The 13873-nt window shown below is 43.6% G+C and overlaps 1 protein-coding gene across 3 annotated transcripts in view; it reads left to right on the top strand.

The window, feature by feature from the left end:
- Nucleotides 1–12592, top strand: part of LOC135400793 (protein eva-1 homolog C-like) — a 173976-nt gene extending 161384 nt beyond the window's left edge. For all 3 annotated transcript variants that reach the window (XM_064632711.1, XM_064632710.1, XM_064632713.1), the window contains exons 5-8: nt 2399–2545; nt 4343–4495; nt 5702–5872; nt 9018–12592. In XM_064632711.1, coding sequence (XP_064488781.1) covers nt 2399–2545; nt 4343–4495; nt 5702–5872; nt 9018–9343 — 797 coding nt within the window. In that variant the 3' untranslated portion in view covers nt 9344–12592. The remainder of the gene's footprint in view (nt 1–2398; nt 2546–4342; nt 4496–5701; nt 5873–9017) is intronic.
- The last annotated feature ends 1281 nt before the right edge of the window (nt 12593–13873 follow it).

The raw sequence follows: 13873 nt of genomic DNA, 5'->3' as shown, positions 1-13873 counted from the left end.
GGCGCGGCGCTAGCTGTCCTCCCTTCGCCGCTCCGTTTAAATTCGCTCCCGAGAAATCCGCTCGCGCGACGAAAGTAAAATTTCGGTTCTAGACTCAGAAAAATGTCTTCTTTCGAACGAAACGAAGAAAAAAATCGTTTCATAGTCCCTTTAAAGTGCGGGTTTCTGTACTATAATGGGATACTGTTGGACTGTGAATATCAATTACCATATTCTTGCACTATTCCCATGTCTACGGGTATTACGCATGCTTTTCATTCAAAATACGGGTTTCTGTACCGTAATGGGATACTGTGGGACCGTCAACCTTGAGCACGATATTGTGGGACCACTCCCATCTGTGAGGGTATTACCGATGCTTTTCATAAAATGTGTGGGCTCCTGCTCCGTAATGGGATACTGCGGGACTGTCGATCTAGATTATGATATACTGGGACTATATGCATGTATACGGATATTCCTCTCGCTTTCCACTAAAAACACGGTTCCTTGCACTGTAATAGGATACTGCGGGTCCGACAATCTGGATTACGATATTGTGGCACTATTTCCCTCTATAATTATTACCCATGCTTTTTATTCAAAATGCGGGATTCTTCAGTATAGCCGGATACTGTGACACTCTCTATCTGGTTTAGGATATTGTGAGACTATTCCCATGTGTGCGGGTATTACCCAAGCTTTTCATTAAATATGCTGGTTTTGCCCTATACTGGGATACAGTGATCCACATAGACAGTCCCACAGTATCCCTTACAGTGCAAAAACCCGTATTTTGAATGAAAAGCATGGGTAAGACCAGTAGACGTGGAAATACTCCCACACTATCGTAATCCAGATTGACAGACCCGCAGTATCCCATTAGAGCGCAAAAACCCGCGTTTTTAATGAAAAGCACGGGGAATACCCGTAGACATGCTTATAGTCCCAGGATATCGTAATTAAGATCGACGGTCCCACAGTGCCCCATTACAGTGCATAAACCCGCGTATTTAATGAAAAGCATGGGTAATACCCGCACACATGGGTATACTCCCACAATAACGTAGGCCAGATACACAGTCCCACAGTATCCCATTAGAGTACAGAAACCCGCGTTTTTAATTAGAAGCATGGGTAATACCCATTGACATGGGAATAATACCACAATATCGTAATTGCGATTGGCAGTCCCACAGTATCCCATTACTGTGCAGAAACCCGCATGTTTAATGAAAAGCATGCGGGATACCCGTAGACGCCCTTATAGACCCAGGATATCGCAATCAAGATCGACAGTACCAGTATCCCATTACAGTGCAATTACAATGTAGAAACCCACGTTTTTAATAAAAGCATGGGTAATACCCATAGACATGGGAATAGTCCCACAATATCGCAACCCAGATTGACAGTCCCAGAGTATCCCATTACAGTGCAGAAACCCCCGTTTTTAATGAGAAGCATGGGTAATACCCGTAGAGAGCGGCATAGTCCCACTATGTCGTAATTCAGATTGACAGTCCCATATATTCCATTAGAGTGCAGAAACCCGCATTTTGAAGGAAAGACATGGGCAATACCCGTAGACATGAAAATAGTTTCACAATAACGTAGTCCAGATACGCAGTCCCAAGTATCCCATTAGAGTACAGAAACCCGCGTTTTTATGAGAAGCATGGGTAATACCCATTGACATGGGAATAGTACCAAGATATCGTAAATGCGATTGGCAGTCCCACAGTATCTCATTACTGTGCAGAAACCGCAGAAACCCGCGTGTTTAATGAAAAGCATGCGGAATACCCGTAGACGCCCTTATAGACCCAGGATATCGTAATCAAGATCGACAGTACCACAGTATTCCATTACAGTGCAGATACCCGCATATCTAATGAAAAGCATGAGTAATACCCGCACACATGGAAATAGTCCCACAATACCATAATCCAGATTGACAGTCCCACAGTATCCCATTATGGTGCAGAAACCCACATTAATAACGAAAAACATGTGCAATACCCGTAGACATGGGAATTGTCCCAAAATACAAAAAAAAAGTCACGTAGCTCACACATAGTCACGTGGATTAAATTGCATGAGAAATGGGGATTAAAATTAATGAAAGCAGGATTAATTCGGATGGTTAAAAAGGATTAAATGTCATGGTATAAGGATTAAAATGTACAACAAGAGCATTAATAACGACGTGTCCTTTGTCCAGTGCATGATTCAAAGCGTCGATTCTGGCATATATTGATCTGTCTTGCCAATGAAATACCTTGTGGAAAGCTTTGGCAAGTGTAGTACAGTAGACATAATGTTGTGCCTTTGAGTCTTCGAACTCACGTGTGATGAATGTACGGTGCGAGAGGATTACTCCATGCATGATTGATAGTCGGTGATTAAAACCTTTCAGACTGCCAGGTGAGCTACGCCACGGAGACCGTGTTGACTAGTTGCCACGGGAGGAGGAAGTGCGTTATAGCTGCAGACACGGGAACGTTTGGTAACCCTGGCTGTCACAAGGATATGAAGCTGTATCTTAAAGTGGTCTACACCTGTGGTAAGCTACAACCGTTACGGTTCGCATCACAACGCCGATTGCATTATTCACCACTCGCAAGATATACGGCTTCTGCCTTTTATGAACGGAGCCGCTTGCAAGAACGTTGAGGAGACTCCTCAGTGGTGCCCTCAATAACTTCGCTAGTGGTTCGAGTACGTGCTACAGTCCTCGACGCTGCTCTTGAGTAAAGTGCTATCGAAGCTACTGAGGGATGCCACAAGCAAGCCCCTGACCTTTGCACACTCGGTAGTCTGAGGAAATAGAGTGAATCTTTTGTTTGTGGCCTTGCGGCAGTGGTGGGAAATGGCGTTAATCTTCCGCAACATACATAGGGCCCTCAGTTTTCGGGTAAAACCCGATAAAGCCCGTTTTTACCCCCCGATTTTTATCAAAATAGTTCGGGTTTAACCCTATAAAACCTGTAAACCGGGCTTGCGAGAGTGCAAACCAAGGACTTGATCCGCACACGCGCGAACTACGGCAATCGCGTGACCGCTCCCGACGTGCTCCCGACCGCGCCGCGTCTTGCTGGTGAAGTAAACAAAACACGTCGGGTTTGGATTTGTGGACGCTTGCATGCAGGCCCGATTTCTAGCGTGAAAAATGTTCCTTTGGTAGGCGCCACCATTTGAAAGTTGGCTTCACCTAACACTTCGGTGTATTGCGGTCAAGCCCAATTCAACGAATGCTTAGTGTTGCTTTAAATGTACGGTTGTAGAAAATTAGCGGAACTTTTCGATTCATTTATTTGTGTTACGGGAAAGCCATCTTGAACTTATGACATCAGTTGTCTCGTGATGTAAACCCCCAATTATTAATTAATTAATTTCAACACATAAAAGTATCTTTTTTTTTTTCACCCGAAAATACATCACTTCTCAGTATATCACCCGATTTTACCCTGTTTGGCAGGTCCTGATTTTCAACCCGATATTTACCCCCCGATTTTCACAAAAAAATAAAACCCGAAAACTGAGGGCCCTAAACATACACACTCCTGTTAAAGATTGTCACCCCTGCACCACATCTGACCGTCATCGGCATCACATCTCGTGGGCGGGCCTCGTTCATTGCTGTTCTTCATCGTATAGGCATAGGTGTCCATTAAACGTTGTTCATCGTTCGTTATACAGATCCCTTCTTTATATTCTTGTACATTTTGTGCCGAATGTGCAATTTACGCACATTTTACATGTCCTCGTCCTAACGTCGCTCCTACATCTTTCTGTGCACGAATTTCAAACCATGTGGATTCTAATGATTTGTAATGCTGATAATGAATTATAAAGCTCGAGTCTGCGAAAAGTGAAGCAGGGGTCCAGTAAATCAAAGAATACAGCCAGGAGCCAAGTGGAGCTTGTAGCAGCAGGCAGAAAACTTCACTGTCGAACTCGAGCATGAATGATTTCAAGCATGTTCCTTTAAGAAGCGGCTTGGTGTGGCTTGGCCGAACTAAATTGTTGTGGTTTATCGTTTTCCACTGCCTCAACATCTTACCACAAGCTATTTACAACTGTATACTGCACGCGTGCGAATTGCAATACAGTGTTATCGAAGAGCACTCACATCAGCTTTGATACGCGTGAACTGTCAACACTGAACAGTGAAGAATGAAAAATCTTGAAAATCTCTTTATTGTTCCTTTAATGTGGGGCAACCCCACAAGACTGGTTTTGCATGATGTGCGGTCTCCCAAGTTCATGTATTGAGACAAGACGACAGTCTTGCCGTATGCCCTTGCTCTACATCCACATTCCTGTGCCACAAGAGTTACTTTGCCTTACACCCTTGCAGTGCCTAAGGAAATCCTCAAAGAGCTGGATATTGGTGGCAGTGACCGTGAAAGTGGTGACGAAGATGAAGAAGGCTATGTTGAAGAGGCGCGCTATGACCCTTCTAGCCACAGTCCTCATGACATCACACATCCAACGGGCAAGCCTCTTCCTGGTACGTTGGTCCTGTACAAATGAGCACCGCAGTGTTGGCTGTGCTGTCTGAGCAGTGCCTCTGGGTTTTCTTCAGACAGTTCCCTATGAGGTCGACCCAGGATGTGTGCCACCATATCAGGAGGCAAAACAGCTCTGTAATAATGACATTATCACCAACGCCACACAGTGTTAGCTACTGACATACATGTGAAATCCTTGAGATGCTTTCAGCTTTACATGCCTGTGACTGTGATGGATAGGTGAAATTTACCTAGTTTTAATTTATCCTTTGTATATTCATCAACCTGTCCTAGCATGCAAAACTGTGGGTGATATTTTTGCAAGCGACATCATTGTGAGAGTGTCATTAAATATGTACTGCATATACATCATCTGAAAATCATCGGCTGACCCCGTGCTACAGGCTACTCCTTTCAAGCCTCAAAGGAGATGGCCGATCTCAACAAAGAGGAGATACTCCAAAAGGAACCCTTTGTTGTCATTTCTCAATGGATAAAAAAAGCATTTGGATATGCATCCTTCTATTTAAAGGCACTTCATGCATCTGTGTAGCAGGGGCATAGAACTTCCAATTAGGGAATGCGAACTGCACCCCAACAGAAACCAAGTATTCAGTAGTCCATTACTTCACAGTGATAAAACCTGTGTGTCTGTCCTCACAGTCATCACTTCTAAATTTTTTTCTCAGTTTTCTCAATTCGACTTTGTATTCTCTGGCAACCGTTTGCAAAACTCTTAACTCTCGATTCTAACAACTCTTCAGGAAATAACCAGACATAATCCAACACTCACGCTGTGTGTTTGAATGACCTCCTGTCTGAGTCACCATTCTCTTCTATGTGTGCTTCGCATTTGCTTCATAGTATATAACTGATTGGATGTCAATGTCTAACAAACACTAACAAACCAGATCAGCAGAAGGGTTTGAACAAGTAGTCATGTGCAGCTCTGAATAGTTCATGTAGCATCACACTTAACTCTTTCTGCTGCACATTATTTACTACTTCTGGATGCTCAACATGAGTCACACTCAGGTCAAAAGGGGGCTGGAATAGGGTAGCCACCGTGTGTTAGGTGCTGCACTCCATTCTTCAGGTGCATTTGAACGTGTTTTGTTGACTTGAATATTTACCTTATATTTTGTGAGTATGTTCTTACATTGAAGTGGATACAAATATGGGAGAATTTCCATTTTATGTTTTAGGTGCACCTATGGATCATAACCAAATACCCGTAGGAACCAAGAAACTTGAAGTACAAAGTGACGAAAACACAGAAGAAGACCTCAAACATGTGAATTGCACATTAAGCAGTGCAGACCATCGTGCTGTTGGCTTCCTAACGGAATGGGTGGCTGCATATAAGTTTATCAAAAGTAGGTATTAGTAACTTTGAATTGCACATTGGAATACTACACATACAATGCCACACATATTGCTACAAGCATCGACACAGATGCTACTACATGCAATGAACGTGAAGAATGTGTGCTCGCACGCCAGAACAAATATAACAAAGTCCTCATGCGCTACCTATACTCCATATATATATACTCCAATTGTGACATCTAATAAGGTCGCAGACAATGCGTGCTATACAGTATTACTAGTCATGCACCAGAGGAAACATAATATGTGGGGGAACATAATTTTGCCAATGTGTCTCTGGAAGGCAAGGAAGAGGAAAGTGTCAAGAAAAGGAAAAAAAAAAAGAAGAAAGAACTACCTACAACTACAGACAACAAAAAATGAACCCCCAGAATCACATCGCTTTGCCAGAGATCAAAACGCTGTTGAAACAATCTATTTTTGTGCTGCAGGTCAGATCCTATATGGGACCCTCGTTGGTATACATTCACAACAAGCCTCGTGATCAGATTGCTCGTGGATAACAAACGTTAGAAACGAGAATGGTAGATTTTGTACGTGCATAGATTAGTACCAACATCATACTGTACGATCAGACACAAAGTGAAACTACCAGCTTACATGTCTTATCTTTCGCAAACCTTCGTTGCTGTCACTGTCTAGGCAGTTACACTGAAGCCAAACAGTTGTGTTCTGCTTTCGATAGAGGCCACATTGTAGATGAGAGTATCTTATCTTATACATATATCTATCTGATATATCTAAGTCCCCTGGTTTTCTGCTGCGGCAAATTCAAAATTCTGCGGCACCAACTTGTAAATTCTGCGATTTTCCGCGGCAAGCAGTCAATGGCTGTTTGAAATGGGGAAACACTTCATTTTCTTGAATAATGTGGGAAAATAAATATTTTGTAAAATTACAGATTGAAGGTACTGTTGTGACTTAACATTACATACATGATAGCTTAATTGTGTTCTCCTTTGACAAACACAAAGGTTTGTCACCTGCAATCATTTTATACCTGCTGAAAGTTCTTTCAGCATCTAAAGAGTTTATAGGAACTTTATAGGAAGATTATAGGAAGGAGCTTACAATACATGCCCTGTGGAAGTTACGGGACACCCTTTTTGTTTCTCATCTGTAGGCATTATTTAAGAGTTTTTAAAGGCAAACTTCCAGACATCAAATCAAAGCCCCCCACTGCCACCGCTAAACTGCACACGAGAGGGACGCCATCCCTTCCTCAGGTGACGTACTATGCACAATAAACTTGGGCTAACTGCAGTCTGTCGGTTCTGGTCCTGCAGCATGGGAAGTTTCTTAAAGCAGGATTCACCTCATGCAGGGAAGCTTCAGGTGAAGCACACTTTCGGGAGGTGTTGTTCGTATTCGACGAATAGCCGGATATTCGGAAATCTGAATATTGGGTATTCGATTTGCAAATGAAATACTTCGAGTAATTGATATTTGATTCAAATTCGAGAACTCGAATATCCGCACACCCCTAAAAATAAGGGATTCCGTGAAATTCCGTGCAGAATGAAGCATTCCGTGATATTTAGCGAAATCGCGGAAAACCCGGGGCCTTAGATATATCTTAAGCAGAGGGGGTGTCAGCGAATAACTGCGTAATCCTGCTTCTGTGCCTTGATATAACTCAGTCTTATGGCACAGTGAGTCATAGCTATGTGCTTGGCACTGTATGGGCACAGCTTTCTGGCTATCAGCAGAGTCATCATGCACGCATGCAATGACACCACAAAGGAAGTACATTTTCACAGCGAGAGTTACCCCAAAGAGGGGTCCTGCATCCTACACTATTCAACATCACGCTGGTGCGTGAACCAGTTGTTTTAGGGGCTTCCTAAAGTCTATGTTGAAGCCTGTATGTACTATATTGAAGCCGTATGTCAGCTTGCAGAGGAATTTATGAATTTGACTAGGAGGAACATTTTGGTATTGCCGTTAGAAGATCCCAGTGTACCTGGACCACCACGATGAGGGTGGAGAAATCCTTGTAGTCCACTTCTCCAACGCATACCTGGGGTAACTTCGACAGTCATCCTGGCGGTTACTGTGATACAGAGAGCATCCCAATGAAGGCTACTGATGGATGCTCGTGTGTTTCCGTGGTGGGTAGCTCGTGACTACCCGATTCTACGAGCAAGAGGAACTGCATACACTTCCCTCTTCTGTACCGCCATCATCTTTGATCTCTTTCTTTCACCCCTCCCCACGGAGCACCGAGTCGCCACCCCCGAGCAAGCTCACCGCAACTTCCCCAAACATCACCCCCAATGTTGTGCGACACATATATGTCATCAACTTCATCTGCAGTGGTTAAGAGTAGCTAGGCTGAAGTGTGTTCTACCTTGTCTACTTTGAGAGTGACTATGTTAATGGCCGAGATAGTTTCATGATAGTTTCGGAAATATGATTGTTTAGCGAGGTGGTGGCGTAGTGTTTCCGAGCGATCTGCCTGCCTACAGCGCAGCATGTTGCTCTCGTGTGCGTCACGCTTACATTGCAGATGAGGTTGGTGCATTTCGTCGTTTGCGCGAGATATTCTCATCCGCTTAGCCTGCGTTGTTCTGAAGTCTCCCTTGCACGCAGCGGCGTGACACATCTGAAGCTCGTTGCTCGCTGTAGTCGGCACCGCTCAGGTGGGCAATGTCACTACTATCGCAGGGGGATCATGCGTCCCGGGCAGACTTCGCGGGGAAATGTACTAAGATTTGTCTCAAAGCGTCTGGGGAAAACATAGGAAAAACACTCAGACAGCGCAGCCGGAGCCCAGATTCAAACCTAGGTCGCTTCCATAGAATGTCATCATCGTAGCTACTAGGCCACGAGAGTGCTGGTCCTCGCTCACTGTAGCTTTCTAGCCGCGCTTGAACACGTGATCTGCAAGCAGCAGCCAATCAGTGCATGGTCTTACGCTGCGACATACCTCACCATAGGAAAGCTCGAAGGGTTCGCCGACAAATGCTACCACACGTAAATAGCCAGGCACAGGCGTTGTTCATGATGTGCTTGGAATGGAAAACCTCCCCACTTCATCATCAGAATATATCAGTTGTTGTTGTTGTTGTTGTCATGATGTCCTGTACCCCAATGCTTTTTTTTTTATTTCTAATACATATTTCTCAACAGAAAACAAGGAGAAGTTTATCCTCTACACAACATTAAGCTTGGGCTGTGGCCTGCTGGCGTTCCTGGTAGTGCTCTCAGCGCGGCTGTATTTCCAAAGACGGCTGGAGCGCCGCCGTGTCAAGAAGAAAGTGCCAGTACCTCTGACGTGTTCATTCGACGACTCTGACGGTGGAGACCAGTTTGACATCACCTCAGGGCCGCTGCACACGGGAACTATTGAGGTGGTGCGTTATGCCAACCGGACAGGTATGCGTAGGCAAGACAGTGACACGTATCCGCGAGCGCCAATGTCTTCGCGCTCCGTCAACAACTACTACTACAGTTAGTAGTTGCTCTGTTGTGGTGTACAGAATTCTCTTCTGCTTGAGTGCAATTTACACGTGGTCACAAGTTCCATTCGTGCAAGGAGCACGGTCAGTGCTGGTATCAGTGATTATGGGGGCGTGGACGGACAACGCATTACAGTACAAAATGTGTGAATCTGGTGTCAAGTCGAAGGATTTCTTCCTAATCACAACAGCAGGTGGGCTCGGCTGACATGTAGAAATATTTATTCAGGCCCATACCTGGACGACTGACAAATGACGAAGGCTTGTTGCAAAAGTGGACATTGTACACCGCGTCGTGCTACAAAGCTGTTCTTTTTTTTCCTCCTTTCTATAGATGGACACCTTACGACAAGAGTACCTGGGGTAATTGTTGTAAGCCTTGCGGAGCATTGAAGTCCGTATTGTCTTTGTGATTTTCGACGGTTCACTACTTGAAGGATAACTGTGTCACTTATCCGGTGTCTAGCTTTTCCCCTCACATGGCCAAATGGAGCAGGTTGCATACTTGCTCCAGATGGGCTTTTTGCCAATGGTTTTGTCTTTCATTGCCACTGACTGTGTGTATATGTGCAATCACATCAGCAATGATGTCCAGCAGCAGGGCCATGATCACAAAAATGCCATATTCATTCACACACTCCTTGTGCAATACCACCCTGCATTCATGCTGCAAAACTCTGGAGGTACACAGTGTCTGTGTGCAGCATACGTATTATTTTACATTCACGCCTCTTCGACGTTAGCTGTGATCAAATCCGCACTGAGGCTTTGTTACACTTCACGACACTCACCATCGACAAACATTATCATTGATACTGGATATGACATCATCAATCTGTGTAATATACTATTGTGTTTTTTTAGGTCCCATTGCTGCACGAACATGCTATAAATTATTCAACGAAGTCACTTAGGTTTTGCTGCTTTGTGGAGTCATAGCATACTGAAGCATCGAAAGCATCACTGGTTTTTAAACTGAAGGGTTTCTTAGTAATGAGAGGAACTTCGATGTCTGATAAGTGTGACTACAGTGAAAGCAGATCCTCAAGTATTAGTATGCAGGGATGTCATGGCACCTTAAATGGTTAAGGCTGCTCTAGAACTGACAGTATACAGATAGAGCCTGAAGTTTTATGGTTTAACCCAAGTCTTCCCCGAACTTGCACCCCGAATTGAAGGTTACCTCTCTAGGGTGAAACCTACCCACCAAATTGCCCTCACTGAGATGTCTGTAGGAATACACACTACCTTGTTTGGCAGCCAACAACAACTTTATTGTGCAGAAAATGCAGTTAGATCACTGTTTATACTACAACCAGTATGGTTAGCTTGAGTAAAGGAGCCCGATTTCTCCCTGAATATAGCATAATGGAAGTTTTCCCACTCGAATTCGAATGAATTTAGAGCACATGTTTATTTACCCGATTTTTACCCCCAAATTTAGAAAAAAAATATTTCTCCAAAACTTCAGGCTCTACTTACAGATGACTGCAACACAAAGCCATTTGAGAGCACCTTTGTATTGTAGTGTGTTGTAATTACAGTATGAAGTATTATTTTGGTGTCTTTGCTCCTTGCAGCTACATTAACAGCGTTCCAGGTCATCAGCACCCGGGAGCCTTTACAACAACAGTCTTAGGGTGGTGGGGTATTTTGGAAAAGGGTACTGGATTGTACTGAAACCTTGCACATAGCTCTGCATTCAATCATTAATTTAAAACAGTGCTTCTCAAACTTGTCCACTCTGTGCCCCATCAAAAATTTAAGATATTACGTCGCGACCTCCCCCGTTTAGTGCATGAACAGTAACACACAAAACTGACGCCGAGATGTAATTTGGCAGTTAACATAGTCTGTCAGTCAGTTAGTCAGCTAAACTAGAAACCATCGCAAAAAGAAGAAGATGCATGCAAGCAGTGCAAGCAGGAATGGCTTTTCCAAATGACAAAAGTGAGCTTGTTTGTTAAACCTCAGGGTCCCCTACCACAAGCTTTTTTGTGACGTAGAATAGCGGGCAGTGCATGGTTTAGGGATGTCACTTGCTGTCCCTTTATTTTTTTCACTTCCCGAGCCGCTTGTCATCCTCGTAGGGGTCTCGACTGACAGTTCGTGAAACACCGCTTTAAAGAAAGCCTCGAGAGGTACTAAGAGGGTTGACACCCTGAGATGTTGATGTTGGGGGATGCAGCTGAGCTATGGAATTATTGCAGCACAGGTGAACGTGAATATTTCTTCTGCACGCACATATGTCACATTGACGCACAAGGTTCGATTCGAGAGCTTCTGTGTAACCAAATACTCAATGGTGAATTTTCTTTTCATGGCAACATGACACTCTATAGCCAAACTGGTATAAGTCTATTGGGGGGACGAATTAAAGGTTTGGCAAGAGTATTGAGGTATAAATAAAGTTACCAACATTCCACTCAATTTGTTCTAAGAGTCGTTCAGTACAATTTCAGGCAAAAACAGTTCCACCCGGAACAGGGCTGCAGCTGATGCTGCGTCATGCATGTGGCTTTACTGATAATGATAATTTATGGGTTTATGTCACTAGACAGGTGACAGTGGGATACTGCAAAAGTATTCTAAGTACAAGAAAAAAAAACAAAAATCCTTGCTGGGAAGTTTCCTGTCCCTACGACTCCAAGAAGTAGGAGTGTATGTTGAGTTGCTAGCAATATCTGCCTCAAATGTAGAAGTATAAGATAACTAAGATTTACAAAGCGTCTTTTCCGTCCCACTGCGTTTTGTAATTGCTGTATTGTATAGGCTTTGATGCTGCTGTGGAGCCTACAAACAAGCGCCAGTACCGATGAAGATTTTAGCACTTAGAAACACGGCCTGTCGTTGCAAGGGTATCAACAGACTTCGTCACTTTGCACAGCTGCCATGATTGTGGAACGAGCGCGATGTATATGTGTATATTTATACAGTGAACCGTATAGCTAGTCTGATTCACATGTGCCAATTTTATGAGGAACCACAAGCGTAACAATTATGTTTCAGAGTAACATATCTGAATCTCGTATGTAAGAAGCAAGAATATTCACGGGTTTCCAATGATGTCCTGGTTTCCTTTCCTTATAGTTTGCGGGACTGTTGAATATTGTACATACGCGGAAAAAAAATATTTGTATTGTGCAGAGAGGATTTAAACATTTGACACAGCCACATATTTTGTAAGATAGCGTCTGTTTGCAATATTTCTATGAGGACACTGATGTTAATAAAGAAATAAGAGTATTAACACATCCGGTTCACTTCATCCTGGTAAACCGAGCGGCTCGCTCAGAATACATCGCCCACTTTCCTTTCACATTGTGCACTGCATATCAGACATCCCAGATGGAAAATTTTCCATGTGGACTGTAAGCCAGAAATCACAACCTACTAGAGCTACTATACTAGTATAGTGTGTAGCCATGCAGAAATATACTTCCAGCTGGCTCAGAATCCACTTCGAAGTGGGTTTGTAGTGGGTTCAAACTGGGTTCACTTTTTTGTTGCCCGCCGTATGACTTGTTTTGTGCTTGTATAGTGCAAAATGCGCTATCAATATAACATGACTAGCAAATATGATCAAGGATGCTATTGACAACAATCATTTTCACTTCATTGTACAGTTTGCCTAATCTACATGCTTTTTCATCCAAACTGGAGTTAAATATCTGAAACAGTTGTATGAAGAAGGCTTACTGGCAAGTTACTGGAACATATATGCTTGGGTACGGTAATTTGGAACGGTAATTTACCGTACTGCGACCCGATATCCGACAACCAACCACAGCGAAATTGGCGAAACCTTGACACGTTGGCGCTCAGTTCGGTGCGATAGCGAGGGTATAATAAAGTTTCGGTTTCCAAACTTTCCGATTTTGGCAGTAATAAAAGTACATAAGAAAAATAACTTGGGCCACTAGCCGTAGGATTATAAGTGATTGATGTAAAAATTCAATGAAAGGGACGCGGTCGCATCCGTTCGATTTCGGAGGTATTCTGTACTATACATATTCCTCATGGACCATTGACCATGGCATCGAAAATCCCACGCTAAAGGGCAGCATAGTTATTCGATGGAATACAGACAAGAGCAGACGCCGGATGTTGAGGGTATGTCAGAGTTTCCTCTCTGGAAGAACGAGAAAACATCACTCTCTAAGAACCAGTGAGGGCGGACCTTGAGAAAAGGTTTGCATGCCGCGGGCGTCTGGTAGTTATGCCGAAATTATCGAAATTTTCGATATCGATAAATATCAATATTTAAAAAATAATTGATAAAATCGATATTTTTAAAAGAAATATCGATGTTTGAAAAGCCGTCACGCCATTACTTGAGCAACTGAAAAAGTTGGCATTGTCCTCCTATTATCTTCCATGCGTACCACCCAAGTATTACCGCTGAGGCACGTGATGAAGATGTGAAAGGGCTCGCCGTTGGCAGCCTCTCAGAGGCGGCTACGAACTCACGCGAAGGTCGACATGGCGTATCGGTGAGGTCGATGATGCCGCACATTAGTGTATACT

This window comes from Ornithodoros turicata, chromosome 7 (assembly GCF_037126465.1).
Source record: "Ornithodoros turicata isolate Travis chromosome 7, ASM3712646v1, whole genome shotgun sequence".
Classification (NCBI taxonomy): Eukaryota; Metazoa; Arthropoda; class Arachnida; order Ixodida; family Argasidae; genus Ornithodoros; species Ornithodoros turicata.
This window is presented reverse-complemented; position numbering and strand designations above follow the sequence as displayed.